At 34.2% G+C, this 21,469-nt stretch overlaps 1 protein-coding gene across 9 annotated transcripts in view; it reads right to left on the reverse strand.

Moving 5' to 3' along the window:
- The window catches only part of KCNT2 (potassium sodium-activated channel subfamily T member 2), a 375,231-nt gene that overhangs the window by 238,003 nt on the left and 115,759 nt on the right, over window positions 1-21,469 (reverse strand). For all 9 annotated transcript variants that reach the window (XM_072814992.1, XM_072814994.1, XM_072814987.1 and 6 more), the window contains exons 4-7: window positions 14,516-14,564; window positions 11,527-11,586; window positions 2,239-2,313; window positions 670-753 (exon numbers count right to left, since the gene is read on the reverse strand). In XM_072814992.1, the coding sequence (XP_072671093.1) occupies window positions 670-753; window positions 2,239-2,313; window positions 11,527-11,586; window positions 14,516-14,564 (268 nt within the window). The remainder of the gene's footprint in view (window positions 1-669; window positions 754-2,238; window positions 2,314-11,526; window positions 11,587-14,515; window positions 14,565-21,469) is intronic.

The raw sequence follows: 21,469 nt of genomic DNA on the forward strand, positions 1-21,469 counted from the left end.
CAAAATCGCACATCTTTTAATGGAATGTGAGACAACCTATAGTTAAGAACAGTTTGACATCACCTTCTGAATCTTGAAAACAAGATGTCTCATTATCAACAGACTGCCCAGAAAGGGAAGGTTATTTGTCTTCAGAAGATTGGTTAATTCATTGTCCAAAAAACAGGTAGCTTTGGTTTGGTGATATTTAGAAAATCTAAACTATTTTTGTGTACCAGTTTATAGTCACAAAAGTAGTGAGTTGGCAATATGGGCCAAGTTAAGATAGCCCAAAAAATTTTCATTCTGAATTAGGACACAAGCTAACTTAAGGTCTAAGTCTATTAGCTTCAATATTAATATAACACATCTCTTTAATTGACAGTATTTTACCAAAACTCTTTCATTTTTACAAACTTTTAGAAACTATTTACTAGGATACTAAATTAAGAGAAATTCATTAATTTAAAATAAATTTACTGATTTTAAAAATAAACCATTTAGAAATTTAATTATACCTAAATAAATCACAATAGGAGGAGTTTATATTTCATGAGAGAAAGAAGAATGAGGAAGTAAAAGACTAAGACCTCAAATCATCTTCTCTATTTGATCTGAGCACTGAAAATATGTAAGAAATCATGGAAAATTGAAAACATTCTTGTATTTGGACTTCACTTTCATACTTACAATCATATTTTCCAAGGCATGTTTGGCAAGCCAACAGTTTAGAAAGACAGGAACAAAGAGATTTCTTAAGGAAGGCCAGAAGATCTGAAAAACAAACCAAAACTAAACTTTTATCTCAAAGCAAAAATCATATCCAGCAGATTAAAATGTAAAAGAAAAAAATTAATAAAAGACAATATAATCTTTTAATACATGTGACAAATACCTTAAACTCATTAATGAAAGGCAAGGAGAAGATCCAATCTTTGGGAAATTATTGTAGAAGCAGAAAGAAAATAATGAGCTCCCGCTGAATGTCAGCTATAACTATGGTAATTCTATCATTAAATCTTTCAGTGTGACAGTTTATAATAGACATCACCTCTTTCTTCCTTATAGCTTGAGGAGGAAAGTGGAATAAGGAGAGAAGACTTTCCCTTTTCATAACGTTACCACTTACTCTTTTCAGACAAACATTTTAAGTGACATTGGGAACGATAGTCAATAGGATTATATTTAGTTAGCCTGTCATTTAATCTAGTTCCAGTTGTTCCTCCAGATAAATCACTCAAATTAAAACAATTGTCAGAAGTAAGCAACCACTTGGGATAATATTTGCTTATTTTCCTAATTTTCCAAATAAAATTCTAATGAAGTGTTAGAAAGCATATTCCCAACAGACATTATCATAACTCTATGAAATAAAGATTAAAACCTAATTTTGCAATGGGAAAGTGTTTATTACATATTTATTGGGCTGCAACTGAGCAGGATCATCATAGAATTGGTATACCACAGTACTTTGATAAAAAAGCAAATTGGTAGTTGTCTGGCTACTGGCAACTTTCTTATTAATGAGAAAATTGGACTTAAGTAAATACTGTGTTTAAGCTAGAAATAAATATATGCTTAGTATGAAAAACTTTTATAAATAGTTGGTTTCTATTTCTTTTTCATTTGAGAATAGGTGACCCCAATGTTACATGAGTTTCAGGTGTACGACTTCATGTTGACAGGTTTATACATTATGCTATGTTCATTATAAGGGTAGCTACCATCTGTCCTATAATAGCACTACTACAATATTATTGATTGTATTCCTTATGCTATGCCTTTTATTTCCATGACTTATTCATTCCGTAAATGGAAGCCTGTATCCCACTCTCTTAACATCAGATTTGCCCAAACCCCTACTCTCCTCGCCTCTGGCAACCATCAGGCCTCTGTATTTATAGGTGTGATTCTGCTTTTTGTTACTTTCTATTTTTTTGAATTCCACAATATACACAAGAAATGGAGTAATTAATTTCTAGTCTGTCTAGATAATAACACTTATTCAAATGGCACATTTAAAGCATATATGTCTACAGAATATTTTATTTTGCCATTGCACTAAATCTCATTAGTTTTCATTTAATCTCATAAACCAGTAATCCAACTGGTTTTACTATCTATTTTTAATACCATGATTCTAACCAAAAACTAAAATCATTTATTGGAACTAACATATTATTTATTATCATTTAGACTTAAAGACGACTTAAATCTAATGACAAAATTATTTATTTTAAAGATGCTTTTAGGACTTACTGAGATAATGAAGGGAACCGCATTAATTATTTCCAAGATGAAGGGTATTCGTAAAATCTGTTCCCAGATGTTTCCCTTCCAAGAAAGAATAAATAAAAATGAAAGTCAATTATACTGAATCCCATTAAAGGGGGAAAAAAGACAGCACTCAGAATTTCTCTAGCAAGGATTCTTACATTAACAGAATACCAAATAATTATATTAAAATTAGCAATGACTCCTAAAGATTATTTTTCTAAATGTAACTGTACTCTCAATTTTGTAATAAGTTTAAGAAGTAAAACAAACATTTATAGTAAGTCTTGAATATTGTATACATTTTGATCATATAATATTTCATGGAAGAAAACTTACTAGTAAAAATACATGCATTAAAGAAGCTACAGGGGATCCCTGGGTGGCTCAGCAGTTTGGCGCCTGCCTTCAGCCCAGGGCGTGATACTGGAGTCCCGGGATTGAGTCCCACGTCAGGCTCCCTGCATGGAGCCTGCTTCTCCCTCTGCCTGTGTCTCTGCCTCTCTCTCTCTCTCTCTCTCTCTCTCTGTCTCTCTCATGAATAAATAAATAAAATCTTAAAAAAAAAAAAAAAGAAGCAGCTACAGAATCAGGAAAAAAGTGATTCAATCTTAATTTTTTTAAAGTATATGAGTTATATTCACAAACTGTAAAGCATATTAAATAGCTTATAAGCACATAACACTTGTTAATGTTCACTGGTATTAACGTTGTTCTTATGTTAATAAAACTTAAAGGAAGGGCTTTTTCAATCATGTAGAGTCTAACCTCCCAACCCACATAGTACAACAGTATTTTTTTTTAAGATTTTATTTGTTTATTCATGAGAGACACAGAGAGAGAGAGGCAGAGGGAGAAGCAGGCTCCATGCTGGGAGCCTGATGCGGGACTCGATCCCAGGGCCCCAGGATCACTAGCCAAGCAGAAGGCAGAAGCTCAACCACTGAGCCACCCAGGTGTCCCAATACAACATTATTAATCAAAACTGATGACATAATTTGTGGAGCCCAGCACAAAATGAAAACTCAGGGCTTCTTTTTAACAAATTATTAACAATTTCCAAAAGGTGACATAAGAATATTAAAATAAGCACAGGCCCTTCTCAATGCATAGCCTCGTGCAAATGCATACTACACACCCATCAAGTTGACCCTGATATAAACAGGCTAATCACTGACACTTTCTTAAATGGTGTCCAATGGAAAAAAAAAAAAAAAAAAACTCAGAACTTCCTAAATCAGCTTATTTGTCTATGAAGAGATCTCCATATTAGAAAGGCAATTTGAAACCCGGGTCCGGATATTTTCCAATTATTTTAAAATGCTGGCTTCAAAGGTAGGGGCCTTTCTTAATCTTCCTTGAGGTCTCAAAGGCTTAAAACATTACAGTGCTATAAGATGGTATCTATCACAAAACAAGGTTCTAGATTGGCTAATGTCCATGTCCTCAAGTATTAGGTGACAAGTTTTGCTATATTTCATTCATCACCATCTCCAGGCTATACAAAAAGTAGTCGAGGGAGCAGATGGAAGAAATGAAAGCCACAAAGAGCCTTCTGTACAGAGATGTTAATGGTGCTTTGGTGCTTCTCTCATTACTTGAAGCTAAGTAATAAGGGCTCAAAAGAACCACTTAGAGAGCTGGGCTCACTCATAGCGACTGCATTTGGCTCATGCCTAAAACATCCACACACCAACAGTGCAACAAGAATAGAGGCTGAAACGAGAGCAAGCCACAAATGCCAATTCCAAGACAAAGGTACTTGTTTTCTGGGAACCAGACATAGACCCTATAGAATAAAGCCTATGGTCATTTTTAAGGAGTTTATACTTGAGAAGGCCATGTGCCTGAAGGGAAAATAAGACTTCAACAGATGGTGGGCCTCAGAGGTTTAGGCTTGGGTCAGAGCCCTAGTGGCCAGTCAGAGGCAGTGGGGCATCCAAGGAGCTTCAGTCAAAGGTTTGTGAAAGGCCACAGTTTCCTACTCTGCCACACAGAACAACTCGACACCAGACTATACTTGTGCCGCTCAGGCCCTTTGATCCCACAGACTGACTTCACCTCACTCCCTGTGCCTCCTTGGCCCTGGAGGGACCAGAATCAGCAGCATCACATAAGACAAGAAGTGGGAATAGCAGATAATGATTCCCTGTCCCACGCAGGTCTGAGTTAAGGTTAAGCTGCAGCCTTAAAGTCGATGAGAATTTTAAACACACACATATATATATATATATATATATATATATATATATATAGCGAGCATAATTTCTTCAATGCTACACTGAAATTTGCCTTGTGATTGAAGAGACTACATGAGCTCTGAGATCTTTCCAATATATCATCTGATTGTATCAGGAGGATGTGTGGATTTGAAAAGGCATCAGAGAACTAAAGGCCTTTCCTACTAGCACTGAGTCAAGCCTGTTCAATAGAGCAGTTACAACTGATTGTGTGTGTGTGTGTGTGTGTGTGTGTGTGCGTGCAGGTTGATATTACCATTTCATCACCAGTTTTTTACATAGCTTGGTTTCCAGAATGCTTAACATTTGTTTATTCTGTCCTTAGTATGTTTTTACTGGTGACCATACCTTTCTCTTTGGTGTCAATGATTGTTCCTGAGGAAAGACACTGCTGTGACCAGCAAGAGAAGGAAGGTTCTGGGAACACTTACCACTGGTGATATGGCAGGATATTTCTATCAATGCACAGTAAGATTATTATTAGTTTTCCCAGCTGTGAGACACTGTTTGGACAAATTTAATCCATAGTAAACAAAAACATTTTAGATCTCTGATGACTCTCTTCACTTCCATTTGTAATACATCAATTTTATTTTATGATTTTTTTCTCAAACAATTAAGAGTCTCATAACTGGCTAATTTCTGATTTATCTTCTACATCAAAGCCAAAAGAGTCTCGCTAAAATACCACTGCCAACATAACAACATCCAAACTATTCCTTAGATTATATGAAGGTTCACAATCTGGACTCTGGTTACTGGTCTGGTTTGTACCTACTATACTCCTATTTCCATCTTGAATTCAACAACAGATTAATCCATACTGGATTTTATATGCCTCTCTGAACAAGCTAGGCTATTTCATACTTCTATAACTTTGCTCACACTTCTCCCTCTGCTTGGAATGCCCTACTCCCATTCCTTTACCACTAATCTCCTGGACAAGTGTTTATAACAGATTATAGAACGAACTGCTTGTTTCTATGCCTGTTAGCGCTCAAGAATTATGTTAATGAGTAAATTAAACTCTCAAATATTTTATACACACTTTTCTCCTTCTTGGTATAATTATTTTGTTTTTCTAACTTAAGTTTTATATTTATTTCTATTGAATACAAATGGAAACACTTGAAAGAATTTTATTGTTTTAAGCCTATCTGAAAATAGTTATATATAAGTTGTTTCACTTTTAACCACAGAGTTCCAATAGAAAGTTTCTACAGGAGAACATTTTAGGAGGACTTGACTACATACCCATCTCAGGTAATTTCAATTATGTTTCAAATTCAACTTATTATCAATAATAAACCAATGATTTCCAATGCTATATTTCTAGTCCAGTTCTATATTGCATCTCTGAGATTCTGTTTCATCTCTACTACCTAACACATTATTTCACACAAATGCCTCAAAGGCACCTTGTGTGGAATATGTTGAAAAGAAAAATTTATGATTTTTGCCCTGATCAGTTCCCCAGTAACACAAACCAAAAATCCTGGAGAAACTATTTGCATCTTCCTTCCACCAGCTACCTAAGGATAAGTGGGTGATAAGATCTCCTAATTCATGGGGCACCTGGGTGGCTCAGTCAGTTAAATGTCTGGTTTCAGCTCAGGTCATGATCTCAGGGTCCTGGGATAGAGTCCCACATCAGGCTCCTCAATCAGTAAGGAGCCTACTTCTCCCCTGACTCCACCACTTGTGCGCTCTCTCTTACTTTCTCACACTCTCTCAAGTAAGATCTTTAAAAAATAAAATCTCCTGATTCATAAATAGATCCTGAGTTTGCATCCTCCTCATTCTACCTCATTCCCACTCTTTGACCTGGGGGAGGCTCCTTGTTGGTCTCCTTCCCTACATTCTTGCCCAACTCCAGTTCACCTACCATGTCACCTGGATTATTTCTCTAAAGGTACACCTAACGCGTCAATCCCCTGAAAATGAGTAAACGTCCCACAAATAAACATTAATCTAACCATTTTACAACATTTGGTATGGACATAACTTTCCTTAATAAAAATGCAGGAAAATAGATTACCTCTTTTTGATTACCTAAAATGTATCAGGCTTTGAATTTTATCATAAAGGGAAATGGAAGTTTGTAGGAACCTCCAAAAAGCACTTGAAATATTACAAGATGTATGGTAATATAATTGTTAGAGCAGGATGTACCCAGGGACTTTTTAAAAACATTTTCCTCTTCAATATTAAAAATACCTGAATATAAATATGTAACTAAAAAGGTTGATAGTTTATCTTCTTTCAGTGATTTTAAAAGAGTAGTAACCCTATGGCAGCCTTATTTTGTATTTCTAAATGTAAACGGAATAATATCTAGATTCACTATTTCCATGGCATTGTAAATAAGAAACGCTAGTATGGGCACCTGGGTGGTTCAGTCAGTTAAGCAACCCACCAACTCCTGATTTCCACAAACTTGGGTCATGATCTCAGGGTCATGAGATCATGCTCCTCCCTGGGCTCCTTGGAGAGTCTGCTTGTCTATGTCCTTCCCCCTTTGCTCCTCCCCTCACTCACACTCACAACTCTCAAGCCCGTTCTCTTTCTCTCTCTAAAATAAAGCAAATCTTAGGGGGGAAAAAAAGGAATCACCAGTATCTAGGAGTGTCTAGGAGGCCTAGTCAAATCCCTTGTTCTTTGCCAGAAAGGAGCCCATCATGGTGTTAAAATTTCAAAACTGTTGCTTTTTATAAAGTGATTATAGAAAACAGAACTGTAGATTTAACAGAAGCCTTCTAGGTATGTTGGATTTTTGTTTGCAGAATTTTGGAGGTTATGCTGGAGTTTGTTTTCATTTCCTTTTGATTTAATGAATGTGTGTGTATAAATAGAGTTCTATTTTGAAAGCAGTTGATAAAGACATAGAGGGTATTTATGGTAACAGAAGAATAAGAACTTTACTGCTGGGCGATCTGTGGCTGTTCTGCCAACTAGCTATAAACATGAATGGAATGATGATTTAAGTACAGACCTGCACTTCTGTAGGATAGAGGATAAAATAAGTTAATGTCAGGGATTTTTAAATCATTGTCTGTTAACCTCAACATACATTTAAAGAGTCTTTGCTTATTTTGCTTTTACTCATCAGTCTTTGTTTTTCAAAAACTGCACTCGCAATGATAGTTTAAACTGTTTTAACTGTTAAGGACTAAATCCTGCTTATTTTAGGATGTTTAATCAAGAATTATAAAGTGCTTACAGAATACTATATTAAACTGGTTTTTAAATATCGTATATATGTATATAATATATACAAATATTTACATTATCTGTATATATCTAAACAAATATAAAAATATTGATTTGCTATTAATGTTGATAGTTCAAAACTTAACATTTTAAAGAACAATATTAGGAATACATACAGTTGCTAATGCAATATCCATTTTTGCATGCCTCTCTATAATTTTTCTTAAAAATCTAATTTGAAAAAAATATCTAATTTGGGAGGAGGTGCTCATTTGAGTTTCTGCTATCCAAATTTGCCTTAATTATAGACCATAAATAGTTTCCAATTACTTAATTTATTCATTCCAAATATTTTATCCAACAGTCTGTTGGAGGGATCAAAAGATTCAATGAGTTTGACTAAATTTGAGAGGAAAAAGAAGGCAATTGACAGCAACCTATCCTTCCAATGTCACATAACTCCTTTTTATCCTGTCTCCTTTGAAACACACAAAACTCAACTATCCTCCATCTGAGCCATTAATGTTTATGAAGATCAGAATAGAAATATTATACATCATCTAGCTCATATAATGCTACTAGGTCTCACAATGCTCTGCTCTCATTTTATAAATGGCAGGAAGTAATTAATTACAAATGTCAACATCATATGAGTACAATGGAAAATTATCTTGAATCTGTTTGCATTTTTAAGCGACTTTTTAAATTAGGGCTAAGAGTTCCATTAAGCACCAAACTTAATTTCATATTACTTATGGCTAGCATTTAAAACAAATTCACAAATGCAGATTAATATTTTGACCACTTAAATACCTGTACGCACTCCTGTACAGTGAAATAGGTTTAAATGCTTACCAAAAACACCCACATGCCTAATTTTTTAGCATGTCATGTTGTTTATTACTTTCAGTTTACATCATCTACTTGAATACTAAGTAAGTTAGAAGATAAAATCTTGGATATTAATTCACTTGATTTTTATTTCGTTCTTCTAAGAGTATCCAAAATCTAGATGTGTCAATCAATATATGTTTATAGAGCACCCATTTCAACAAGGAGATATACTCATAAACCATTAAAAGATCTTCCTCACCATCTTGGTCTACACTGTTCATCGCTGTGTAAGTACTTTCTAGGTAGTTTAGGGATGAGTGACTACTAAGGTCTTTCAGCTTCTCTTCCATAGCTTCAAAATATTCTTTCATGAACTATTTTCCATCTTCCATGTTCTCAGTAAAGAATGGAATGTATCCAAAGCAAAGTAGTAGACCTCAGGCTCCTATTCTAGCTTATTCTTATTTTGTATAAAACTTGCTTCATCTATCTTTTTTTTAGTCCCCTCTACCTACTTTCTCTAAAGAATGCAGATTTCTTTCAATCATTGGGCAATCTTTTCTGCCTCATTTGACCACTTCGAGGGTAATGACCTATCCCAGTCAATCAACATTCTTCATTTAATAACTTTTTACTCTCATTTTGTAAGCTACTGAAATTGGTTTCCTACAGGTGAATAGCAAATGATTTCCTAAACCTAAATTGAATGGCCTCTTCTCAAGCTTCTTACATAAATGGTTCCAATGATTTCAGATAACACTTTTCTTCCTTCAAATTTCTTTTTTTTAAGATATTTTTTATTTATTTGAGAGAGAGAGAAAGATCATAAGTCAGGAGTAAGGAAGAGGGAAAGCAGACCCCCTGCTGAGCAGGGAGCCCAATGCTGGACTTGGTCCCAGGATCCTGGGATCATGACCTGAGCCAAAGGCAGACACTTAACCGACTAAGCTACGCAGGTGCCCTCTTCCTTAGAATTTCTAACATCTTATTTTTTCTCACAAATATTTTTTTAAACATTTTATTTATTTATTCATAGAGACACAGAGAGAAAGAGATGCAGAGACACAGGCAGAGGGAGAAGCAGGTTCCATGCAAGGAGCCCGATGTGGGACTCAAACCCGGGATCACGCCCTGGACTGAAGGTGGCACTAAACCCGCTGAGCCACCAGGGCTGCCCTTTTCTCACAAATATTAAATCAATCCATCTATATTTTTTGGAAAGCCCACGTTCTTTTCTTTCTATACTTTCTAATACAATCTCACCTAATTATATATTAGCATTATTTTCTTCAAATGAAGTTAAGGAGAATTTTTTTTTAAATGAAGCCAAAGGAAAAGTGAATTTCTAAAGATTTCTTGCTCTAAATTTAGTATTAAAAGTAGTCTAAAAAATGTTATCCTCAAAACTCTAGGTCTTAAAAAGTGAGAAAGACTGCGTAGGAGTTTCCCAAAAACATAAACTTGAATACACTTGATATAGTATGCTGACAATGTGAAGTGAAGGCTAGTGATGGATATGACAGCCATTCCAAAGTCTTTCTACCCTTCTTTTCTATGTCCTTGTATTCCCTGATTACTCTGTCCTTCTTCCAACAACCACAATATAAGTATTTCCATCAAACGACCCTCAGCTTCTCTCTTGGTTATTATCCCATAGTTAGTAGATTTGCATGCTTCCTCCACCATCTCTATGAAAATGACTTCTGCATCTTAAATCTCTCTCCCTTCATGTCCCAGATTCTCATTTTTAGTTGTCTACATGTCATGTCTACCTAACTGTTCATAAGCACTTCAAATTCGTTATTTCCAAAACCATTTCCATTATTCCATCTATCTTGACCTAAATTTGATTCTTTTCTTGATGTAATTTTTCTTAGTTTTACTGCCATGTTCCCAGTCATTTGAATTCAGAAAATGTTAAAGTGATATTTGACTTTGCCTTTTCTTCAATTTTCTCAACCAACCAGTTAATGATTTTAGTTTTCACCTTTATATTTCATCTTGCACCAGCTCTTGTCTATTTCATTCATCCAGCCAAAAACTCACTCCCAGTTTTCTTTCCATAATTGTGTCTTAATTGAGCACATGGCCTTCATTGTGATGTCTCTCTGACCTGTGCTGCACAGATGTCTGAACTAATACTCCCAAAACTTAATTACAATTATAGAACTCTCATGTTCAACATCTTCATCAAATTCCCATTATATGTTGCTATACAAGGCCCTCACAATATTGTGCCAAATTTTCCAAACCAGTATTTTCCCAAATGCCCCCCAAAATTCTGCCCAAGCTTAAATATCTATTATCTTCCAATTTTATATGCACATTACTTCTTTTATGTCTCTGCTAATTCTATAAATCTCTAGTGTCCCGTCTTTTCATCTTTCCTTATTAAAATCACTGATTCAAGAACTCTACTCTGCTTAAATCAATCAAGTAGTCTTCATCCTATGATATGACATCTCTCTACCCCTATGGGACTTCTTTTTTGTATTATTATTATCATCTGAATAATTTTCTTCTGCCTACCCCCTTTTCTAGATGGAAACTAATTGAGAAAAGTACAATGCACAAATGGAGCTCTTCATCAAATACGAGTTCAATAAATACTTGTTAAATTGTGTTAGCCAGACAAAACTTCACCAAAAATTAAAATAATTCCTAATAAACATGTTTTTGCTCCCTCAATGTTTTTTATATAGATCAGGGAAAGACATGAAGAACAATTAAAAGCAAGACCATTCCATTTGCTTGCCTCATATAAGCATGTGTAAAATAGGTAAGTTAACCCACAGCAATTAGTGAAATATTTTTAAGCCACCAAGGAAAACATTACTATATAACTACCGATTTTTATCACACACCACAAAGGCCCAAAATAATTAAAGAGGTTTAAGAAGAACTTGCTTTACCCCAGAGTATAAATTATAAAGTGAGGATGCTAGAAATGCATCCTATCAGCCGAAAACGTCTAATTAAAATATCTTACCTTATAACTGAGATAACCAAGTAGTATTGTTTCAAATAGACTTATCAATGCCACTGAAACCTGAAAAAAAAATTGTACTTAATGAGAAAATGCAATAGAATTTAAAAATATATTCATGATTGTAATACTATTAACTTTTTAAATATGTACATGTGTGTATGTATGTATATATATTTGTATAATATACAAATATAGATATAAGGAGGTATTATGTGGCACTTTAACTTCTATATACAGGTGGTAGGCTGCAAGCCACTCCCAGGACTACAGCTTAGTTTTATATTTCTAATACTCCTTAATAAATATTTTTTGTTTATTATCTCAAATATAAATGTGAGATCAGAAAGGTCAGACTGGCTGGACTTTACATGATATGCAAAGAATAGGTTCTTTTATGTATGTTCTTAATATGCACAATCACACACAACTGCCCCGCCATGAATACCACCATCTCCCAGCAACACCTCCACCATTTCTACAACATCTACCAAAGCAGCAGTTCTTTTCAGAAAATAAAGGAATATAAACTTTGAGTTGAGTGCTACATTCTCTCCTATCACCCACCTCAAACAAAATAAACATGTCAACATTTCAAGATACTTTCAGATTTTATTTGAATGAACTTCATAACCAACTCCTCTTTTATAACTGGGAGAGCATAAGTTGAATCTTCCTAGACAAGCTTCCACCCTTTTCTACATTTGCTATTGTATATACAATATCCACTGCTGAACTACCAAAAAGCTGTGATTGCAACAGAAAAAGTAATTAGAAAAGATATCCAAATTATTTTGTATTAAATAGGCTCAGCACTTTGGGGTAGATGAGTAGAAGCAAAATAAGTAAGCATAAACAAGAAATGACTCAGATAACAAATATATTTGTCTATAGATTTTTGAGATTTAAAACAATCTGCATAAGAAAAGAAGATACCCTGGAGTTTAAATTTTAACTCATGTTGGAATGAAAACTTTAAGTGAATATTAAAACAGAAGGACAATATAAAAGCATATGAATGCATGGCAATATAAGTAAAATATGTTCAGAAGTACATATGGTATCCAGGCATTTTTTAATATAAAATGCAGACTCTTAGATGTTCTCCACAGGTGCTTTAAATCGTAATCATCCATGCTTTTTTTCTATAGGTAGTGTTAGAGTCTCTAGAACATTTGTAGCATGGACTATTCAAAATCCTATTTGAAAATGAGCATTATTATTATTGTAAAATATCATTATCAGATAAAATCAATTTAAATAGATCAAAATGTATTTCAAGGCCATATAGGACTACTCTTAAAAATATTAACTTACTTTAAATGTGCATCTCACTGAAGAATAATATAGGAATCAAGCTAGAGATTAAAAGACTGCATTTTTAATGAAACGCCGGGACACCTGCACACCGATGTTTATAGCAGCAATGTCCACAGTAGCCAAACTGTGGAAGGAGCCTCGGTGTCCATCGAAAGATGAATGGATAAAGAAGCTGTGGTCGATGTATACAATGGAATATTCCTCAGCCATTAGAAACGACAAATACCCACCATTTGCTTCAACGTGGATGGAACTGGAGGGTATTACGCTGAGTGAAGTAAGTCAATCGGAGAAGGACAAACAGTGTATGTTCTCATTCATGTGGGGAATATAAATAATAGTGAAAGGGAATATAAGGGAAGGGAGAAGAAATGTGTGGGAAATATCAGAAAGGGAGACAGAACATAAAGACTCCTAACTCTGGGAAACGAACTAGGGGTGATGGAAGGGGAGGAAGGCAGGGGGTGGGGGTGAGTGGGTGACGGGCACTGAGGGGGACACTTGACGGGATGAGCACTGGGTGTTATTCTGTATGTTGGTAAATTGAACACCAATAAAAAATTATTTTATTAAAAAAAAAGACTGCATTTTTAGTGAATATTTAAATATTTGAAGGGGCATCTGTAATTAATGACATTACAGTGCAAATCAATATTAAAAAATACAACTTGACTTCAAAAAAAATGAAATATCCAGACATAATAAAAACCTAATTTCATAGTTATGATCACAATGCATAATTAAAATGATCCATTATAACATTTAAAATGTACAGATTTCACAATAAAGACAAACCAAACATCTGATTTTAAAACATTTTAAAGGCTGTGTATACACAGTGAGTTTGAGAGTCTTTTCATTACTTCCAGATTCAAGTGTCTTCCAATCTGTAATTTTTTATGTTTTTTATCTTAGTGACTGCATTCTTTAAATACCTTTTACTTTTGAAAAATAACAGAAAATAAAAAGTATCTGTAGGAGAGAGACAGGAGTAGAGATAGGAACATGTAAAAAAGTTGCTGGGCATAAAATTCAAAAACAAAGTGGTATAGAGGACTCCAGGGAACATCTCAACAATATAATTCAGACATGTTGTTCCCGCTCATATTTTCTTACTCTTTCTTCAGGGCTCCTTTTATGTCAGAACATACTTTTTGTTTTACTTACAAAATTATCTGTTTAGGGACCAAGCTCTTGTTATTGTAATATGAGCCATACATTCATTAGTTCACACATTTAATAATTATTTATTAAGATTCTACCATGTTCCAGACACTGCAGATATAAAGTAAAAGAGCAGACATGGTTATGGGCTTTTGATTAATTTTTCAAGGATTAAGATGAATCCTTAATGAATCATTAAGATGCATGCCTAGAGTAGTTTGGGGAACTTGTGGTAGCTTAACAGACTAGTTTACTCTGTTCTTCTCCATGCCCTCAAAAGCTTTCAAAAGTTTAATCCTGATAAGAAGGAAATTCTCGAAAGGAAGAAAGCAAGGCTCAAGCAAACATGAAGACAGGAATAAAAATGTGTGTCTAGGATGTGCATCAAGATTAATTAAGCAATAAAACAAACTCATTTTTAATGTCAACAGTTTTATCTCCAATATTATTTTTCTGTGAAATATGAATAAATCCAGAAATAGCAGGATAAAACAAAATTGTACATAACCTGTAAGCCCCATAAGGGTAGACTTCTGTTCACCCAAAAGATATGAGACCTATTAAAAAAAAGATAAGATATTAATTTTTAAAAACATGAAAAATGCATTTATTTTAAAATTGTAATTGAAGTTAGGAATATTTAAATAATGCTGCCCTAGAAGGCAATAAGATAACAAAATTAAAATTAGAAAAACTTTATTGTTTTCAGTTTTCTTTTTTATAATATTAACTTTTACTCCAGAAATAGAAAATAGTTTTATTTCTAAACCCTTTCTAATTTTGTTTTTATTCTCATGTTAATAAGGAAAGAAAAGATAATGGGCCCTTATTTAAAGAGTGATTATGGCAAGGCAGAAAAACTTCAAACACTTTACTAGTCAATTCTCCATTGAAAAGTCACTTAAGTTTCCTCCATAAACTCAAAGATTTTATTATCTTTAACACTGTTAATATCTTGGCAATATTAGAATCAACAGTATAAATAATCAGAATAAAGTGAGTTACTCATACTTCAGATTCGGATTTGTATAAAATATTATACTACAAAAAAATCTGTAGCTAAGATTAGCATTAAAACATCATGCAGGACAAAGAGCGACTGTCCTCGAATATTTCTTAAAAATCATATCATCCTTGATGTTAAAAATTGTTTATACTCTGCAAAAAACACCATACACTTCTAATATAGTCAGTAGTAATAATTTTTTTTAACTATGCTCCATGCCCAATGTGGGGTTGAACTTACTATCTCAAGATCAAGTCACATGCTGTACTGACTGAGCCCTCCAGGTGCCCCCACTAGTTATAATTTTTAACCATTTATACCCTACCAGTGCCTATATTATTTTGTGTATAGCTGATTCAAGTGAGAAGTCATTCACAGAAATATAATCTACTCATAAAACTATGGGAATAATTCTGTTATGTTGCTCAAAAAATGCAAATAAAAACAAAAAAAATACAAAACAGAACAGGGCCTAGTTGTTCTTTATACTAAAGAAGTATTAGAGGAGTCCTATAAAATATTAAGTGTACTTTTAAATCTTTAACTTACTTCCTTTTGGGAATATGTTAATAGCAAAGAGCAATAAACTTTCAAAATTCTAGTTTTAAAAATAATTGTAAACTTTAAAATAATATTCAAAGAAACTATCTACCCTCTTAAACTAAAGTACTGTGTAATTCCAGAATGTCACATCTACCTGGACAACTGATATCTTCAATTGCTCCAAACCAAACCTATGACCTTTCTCTCAAAATTGGTCCTCTCCATTTTTCACCTCTCAGCAAATAGCACCAAATTCCACTGTGTTTGGTTACTCAAAAATTTAGGCATTATCTTAGATTCTTTCCTCTTCTGTATTTGCAAATACTTAATACATTAGTCATCAAATCTTTTCAATTCTTCCACCATATATTTGTAGAATGCATCTACCTCTCTTCATCTCTACTACCACAACCACCTCAATCTAAACTACCATTTTTTGCAAATGCGAGTCTTGCAAAAGTCTACCAACTAGGAGCCTACACTTCTTTTTGCCTTCTACATCTTTCCTCCAAATTACAACTACACAGATTCTTTCTAAATTTTTTTTAGATCACATCACCCCACTGTATATTGGCACTACACTTTTGTTAGGATAAAGACCAAAACTCTTAAGTGGTATTAACTTACTCAATTGTGACATGATCCTTCCTATCTCAGCCTTTTCTACATCATCTCTTCCCATATCCTAGAGCTCTCAGCTCAACTCTCAGGGAAACCTTCGTTGAAGCAGCCACTTGATCAATGTAGTCAACTAATCTCTTAGGCAATGCCACTCACCAAACCAATTCTACCATTCATGTTGATTTTAACTTTATATTTATTTGCAAATGTATTTCTTTAATAGTTGCCTTCTCATTAAATTACATGTTTCCCTAAGAAGAAACAGTATTTCTATTTCACTCACCATTATAGTTCCAATGGGAGTACACACCTATAGTAAATTAGGCGTTCAATATAAACAAATGGATGGTGCCATAATGGCAAAAATATGGCTGATGAGTTCAGCAACACTGTCCCTTCCAAAACACATTCCTCATATTTTCAGTGACAAGATATATAAGACTAAAGAGGGATATGACGTTTTTCATAGATAAAAATGATATGCTACAAAAACTACTAAATAATTAAGTAAATAGAAATCTCTGGAAAATTATAAAATAAATTGTGAATCAGAAGTTGAAGAGCACTTTCAAAAAGAAATTAATACTTAATATGGGTGTACTAAAGCTAGGTATCAAAAAATAGCATTTTCTTTGGACTGGGATGTTATTTTGTTAGGTCTTGAAATATCATAGGTGTTTAAATTTAAAGAAGACTTGAAAGAAAAGTCTTTTCTTAGCCAAGGCTACGTCATGTGGAATAGATTTCATAATCCATAAAAAACATTTCTGCAAAACTCTAACATACAAATTACAGTGTGAAGTGAGCTCTCCAATGGAAAGTCTTTTCTACCAATTGACTAAGTACTAAATTGGATAAATAAATAGACGAATAATTATAAATTCTAGTAAAAAGCTAGTGCCCAAACTCTTCTTCATAAAATGAACTTATGAAAAAATAATGTAGGATCTGATCTGCACATTTCTAGATCATCTCCAAAAAAAAATGAGAGAGAAAACTGAAACTGGCAATCAGACCATAATTTCAAATGCAGCTTGAATCCCACAGACAAAAACACAGGAATATGTACTGCAGCAGGAAAGGAACTGGAAGAGAATTAAAGGAGCTTCATCATCAACAATAGGAAAAATATTTAAAAAGTCATTGAAAAGATGATACTTATAATACTGTCCTAACTACATCTGTATGAGTGTGTTACATATGTGTGTTTACACAGAAGGAGAATTTACCAAAGATTGGTTATCAAAATACTGAAAGTACTTATTTCCAGTTGTTGATATTTTAGGTAACTTACCTTGCCAAAGATATTTACATAGTAATAATCATGAACCAACTATAAAATTCTGAAAAAATAAATTTCACTTTTTTTCATTATAAAAAATAAAAATTAAACAAAAGCAAATATAAAAACAAAATGTACGGGATTTGGCTGTTCAGATTGAACTAGGTTTATAAATAAAATCCATTTTTGAAGCATCATTTTGAAAACTGGAAGAACTATATAAAACCATGAAACCTATGGCAAAAGTTAAATATAGAAAGTTAGTGACCTAAAAAAAAAAAAAAAAAAAAAGAGAGTTAGTGACCTATAGCTTCAGCCACTTTTCACAACATGCTTATTTATGGCTTCTCCAAAAGGTAAGAACATGGTCGCTAAAAAAATGTCAGAGAAGTTTTGGCAGCTGATGCAGAAGTCCAAGGGTGAATATGTTAACCAGAAGAAAAAAGCATTTGTTAAAAACATGAAAATCATAAGGTCAATATGTGGTATATAATTCATATGAAAGGACCTGTGACTCACAAACTCAAGATGAACTCAGATTGATAGCTCTCCAAGAAAACAAATGCAGCTTATACTGTATTAACAAAAGTATAATACCCTAAACCAGGGTGGAAATGATAAAACTCTCCTAAACATAACAAATACTGAGAACTCAGTACTAGGTACGGTACCAGGCCCACATCTCAAAGACATATAAAATTTAATGTGTGTCTGATGAGGCACCTGGGTGCAGTAGGTTAAGCATCTACCTTCAGCTCAGGTCATGATCCTGGGTGCTGGGTTCGATCAAGTCCTGACAACTCCCTGCTCAGTAGGGAGCCTGCTTCTCCCTCTGCTCCTCCCCAAGTCAGTGGTTCTCTCTCTCTCTCTCTCTCTCTCTCTCTCTCTCTCATAAATAAATAAAATCGTAAAAAAAAATTTAATGTCCAAAACCAATGAGACCAGGTCTTGACACATCGTAGAGTCTTGACAATATATTAGGAAGATTTTTCAATAACTGATTCCTTTCAAAACATTAGACATACTTCATACCAGGTTAGAGAGCCAACGGTGAGGAATATTGCACAGAGGGCTAAATGCTGACTCTTTGAGAGACTGGACTTTAATAAGTCTTTCCCTCACATGTGCACTGGCTGAAGCTTTCTATCAACACTCCTCTCCCCACTCCATGGTATAGAGTTGAGTGCAAAAAAGGCACTCTTCAGCCAAAGGCTACATTTCTCAGCCTTTCTGTGAAAGTATGGTGATATGACTGATTCTCACATGAGATCTGAGAATAAAACGCAAGTAAAAGTGATGCTTGTCATTTGTTGCCAATAATTTCAAGAAGTATATATATACATGTATATATATATATGTCTTCTCCATGCACTCCTTACCTTTCCCAAAGCTGTTTGCAAAGGATTGTTAGGTCTTAGACAGCAAATAGACAAAAAATAAAAGTGGTTTGCACACATAATAATGTACTTAACCATGTTACTGAGTGTGTGCATGTATGTGTGAATCACCAGAGAAAAGATCTACACTAAGAACACCAGCATTACACTCTAGTGAACAAAAAAAATTCTTTTGAATTTTTGATATTGTATGTTAGTGCTTAGCGCTACTTTAATCTATACTGTAACCAATATACATGAGAGAAGAAAAGGTCTACATTATAACATTCCTTCCTATTGGTCATCAAATATTAAAAAGATATTATTAGGGCACCGGCATGGCTCAGTTGGTTAAGTATCTGACTTCAGTTCAGGTCATGAGCCTGTTTCTCCCTCTCCCTCTGCCCCACCCCCTTGCTTATACATGCGCACGCTCAATCTCCCCAATAAAAAAATATTTAAAAATGTGTATATAAAGAATAAGAGATATCGTCAAAATTTACTTCTTCTTTTAATAACCATTACCCTAAAGAAGAAATAATCTTTAAAATGTGAATGTCACCTGAACATATTGGTTGCTCTATTAGCCACCGATTTTCAATGTAAATCCAAATACCATAAAATTTAAGCACATTCATGTGCTTCTTACCTTGTCTCTATCACTTAATGTTAAAAACTAATAATCACTTCCACAATCTTTCAAGCACAAGGAGATACATTCCTTCTGACATACAGTGAAGAACTGTAAGCACCAGCAGGCAATAAGTCAATGCTGACGGCCCATCTCTCAATGAAATTCATAAGCAACATGTTAGAGGTGTGTTTCCTTTGCTAGCACCTTCTAATCATTTACTACATACACACTGTGTACATTGGAGTTTGTCATTTGTGCAATTTCATACATTAATATTCCTTTCATATCCTTAGTTTGTCCATACTTGCAACATTTTCATATCAGTTTTGACTCTGGAGGGACTTAAAAATAAAGCAAACAGCACAAAATATCTACAGCTTTATTATGTCAGAAGCTCTAATTAAATAAATCTCTTTGCTGAATTAGCTTCATTATTTTAAAATAGAGCCTGTGCCCATAAAGGCCACTTCTGTTTTTCATTAACCAATACTGCATTGACAATGGGAACTAAACAGAACATTGTATTCAAAATGCAGCCATAAGTTATGTTGTTATGTTTTTTAATTGCAGTAATCTGGTTTTTCAAATGTATATCCTCTATAATTATGGCTAAATATTCCCAGTAATATGACATAGAAGTTAATTGTAGGAAACTTTGTTCCTCTTAATGTTTTTCAGATAGTATAATTTTACTCTGCCATCATCCCCCAATGCTCTTTCACCCTTAGAGAGATTTTATCATGTCTCATTTTATGATTTTTAAGTCGCTCTAATGTACATTTTATTTATAAATCACCAAGTTTTGGGCAGCCCAGATGGCTCAGCGGTTTAGCGCCACCTTCAGCCCAGGGCGTGATCCTGGAGACCCAGGATCGATTCCCACGTCGGGCTCCCTGCGTGGGGCCTGCTTCTCCCTCTGCCTGTGTCTCTGCCTCTCTCTCTCCTCTCTGTGTATTCTCATGAATAAATAAATAAAATATTTTTAATGAATTAATAAATAAATAAAATAGATCACCAAGTTTTAATAACTATTCTCATATGTGTTTAGAAAGAAATGTGTGTACCATTTTTAATAATACATAGACAGAAAAATGTAATAAATGTAATATGCACTGGCATCTCTAGCCAGTGGTCTTCAATCATCTTGATTGTGCAACACTATCAAAAAAACTATTGAACATGACTTCATTAATGCAACAACATTCTGTCACCCAACAAATCCTACACTAAGTGTGAGAGCTACAGAGGCAAATACAACACAGCCCTTGCCCTCCATAAGCATATACATAGAAGTAAATAGTAAAATCAAAGGCAATGTGTTAAGTATTGGGACGGAGGTATTCGGGAGGCTCAGAATCCCCAGAAGCCACTCCTAACCCAGAGTGAAATTAGGCTATAATCATAATGTCAGGTAAGAATTTCAGATAAAATGTTATCCAAGAAACCACTACCTTGAATGTCCACAAGTGCTGAAGCAAGTTAAAAAGGAATGGGTAGTGAGGAACAGGAATGGAAAACAAAGATCCAAGAAGAGAGAGCAGAATAATCCAAGGCCCAGAAGCAGTGGAGAACAGAATTTGTGTAAGTGGCTTCAGGTAGGTCAGAATGGCTGGCTGGATGGGAGGTTGGTGAGGTGAGGTAAGCACTGGTCAGATTATAAAGGACCTTAATTTAATCAGTTATCCACTCATTAATTTAACAAATAAGTACGGAGTATCAAATTTGTGCTAGGTTCTGAGGATTCAGGCAACATGTGCCTTTATGGGATAGCCACTGCAATCCATATGGAATACACAGAAAACAAAACAAGTCAACTATGTATAATATACAAAAGAGAGAAAGGCAATGGAGAAAAGTTAAAAGGGAAAAAAAAAAAAAGTATTCCAAAGAGTCTTGTGAGGAGACTACAATTTTAAACAGGATATTTAGGTAGATCTTCACTGAAAATACAATTTTGAGTAAAGATCTGAGGAAGTGTGCCTTATGTTATCATGATGGAA

The sequence above is a fragment of the Canis lupus genome, chromosome 38, assembly GCF_048164855.1.
Source record: "Canis lupus baileyi chromosome 38, mCanLup2.hap1, whole genome shotgun sequence".
Classification (NCBI taxonomy): domain Eukaryota; kingdom Metazoa; phylum Chordata; class Mammalia; order Carnivora; family Canidae; genus Canis; species Canis lupus.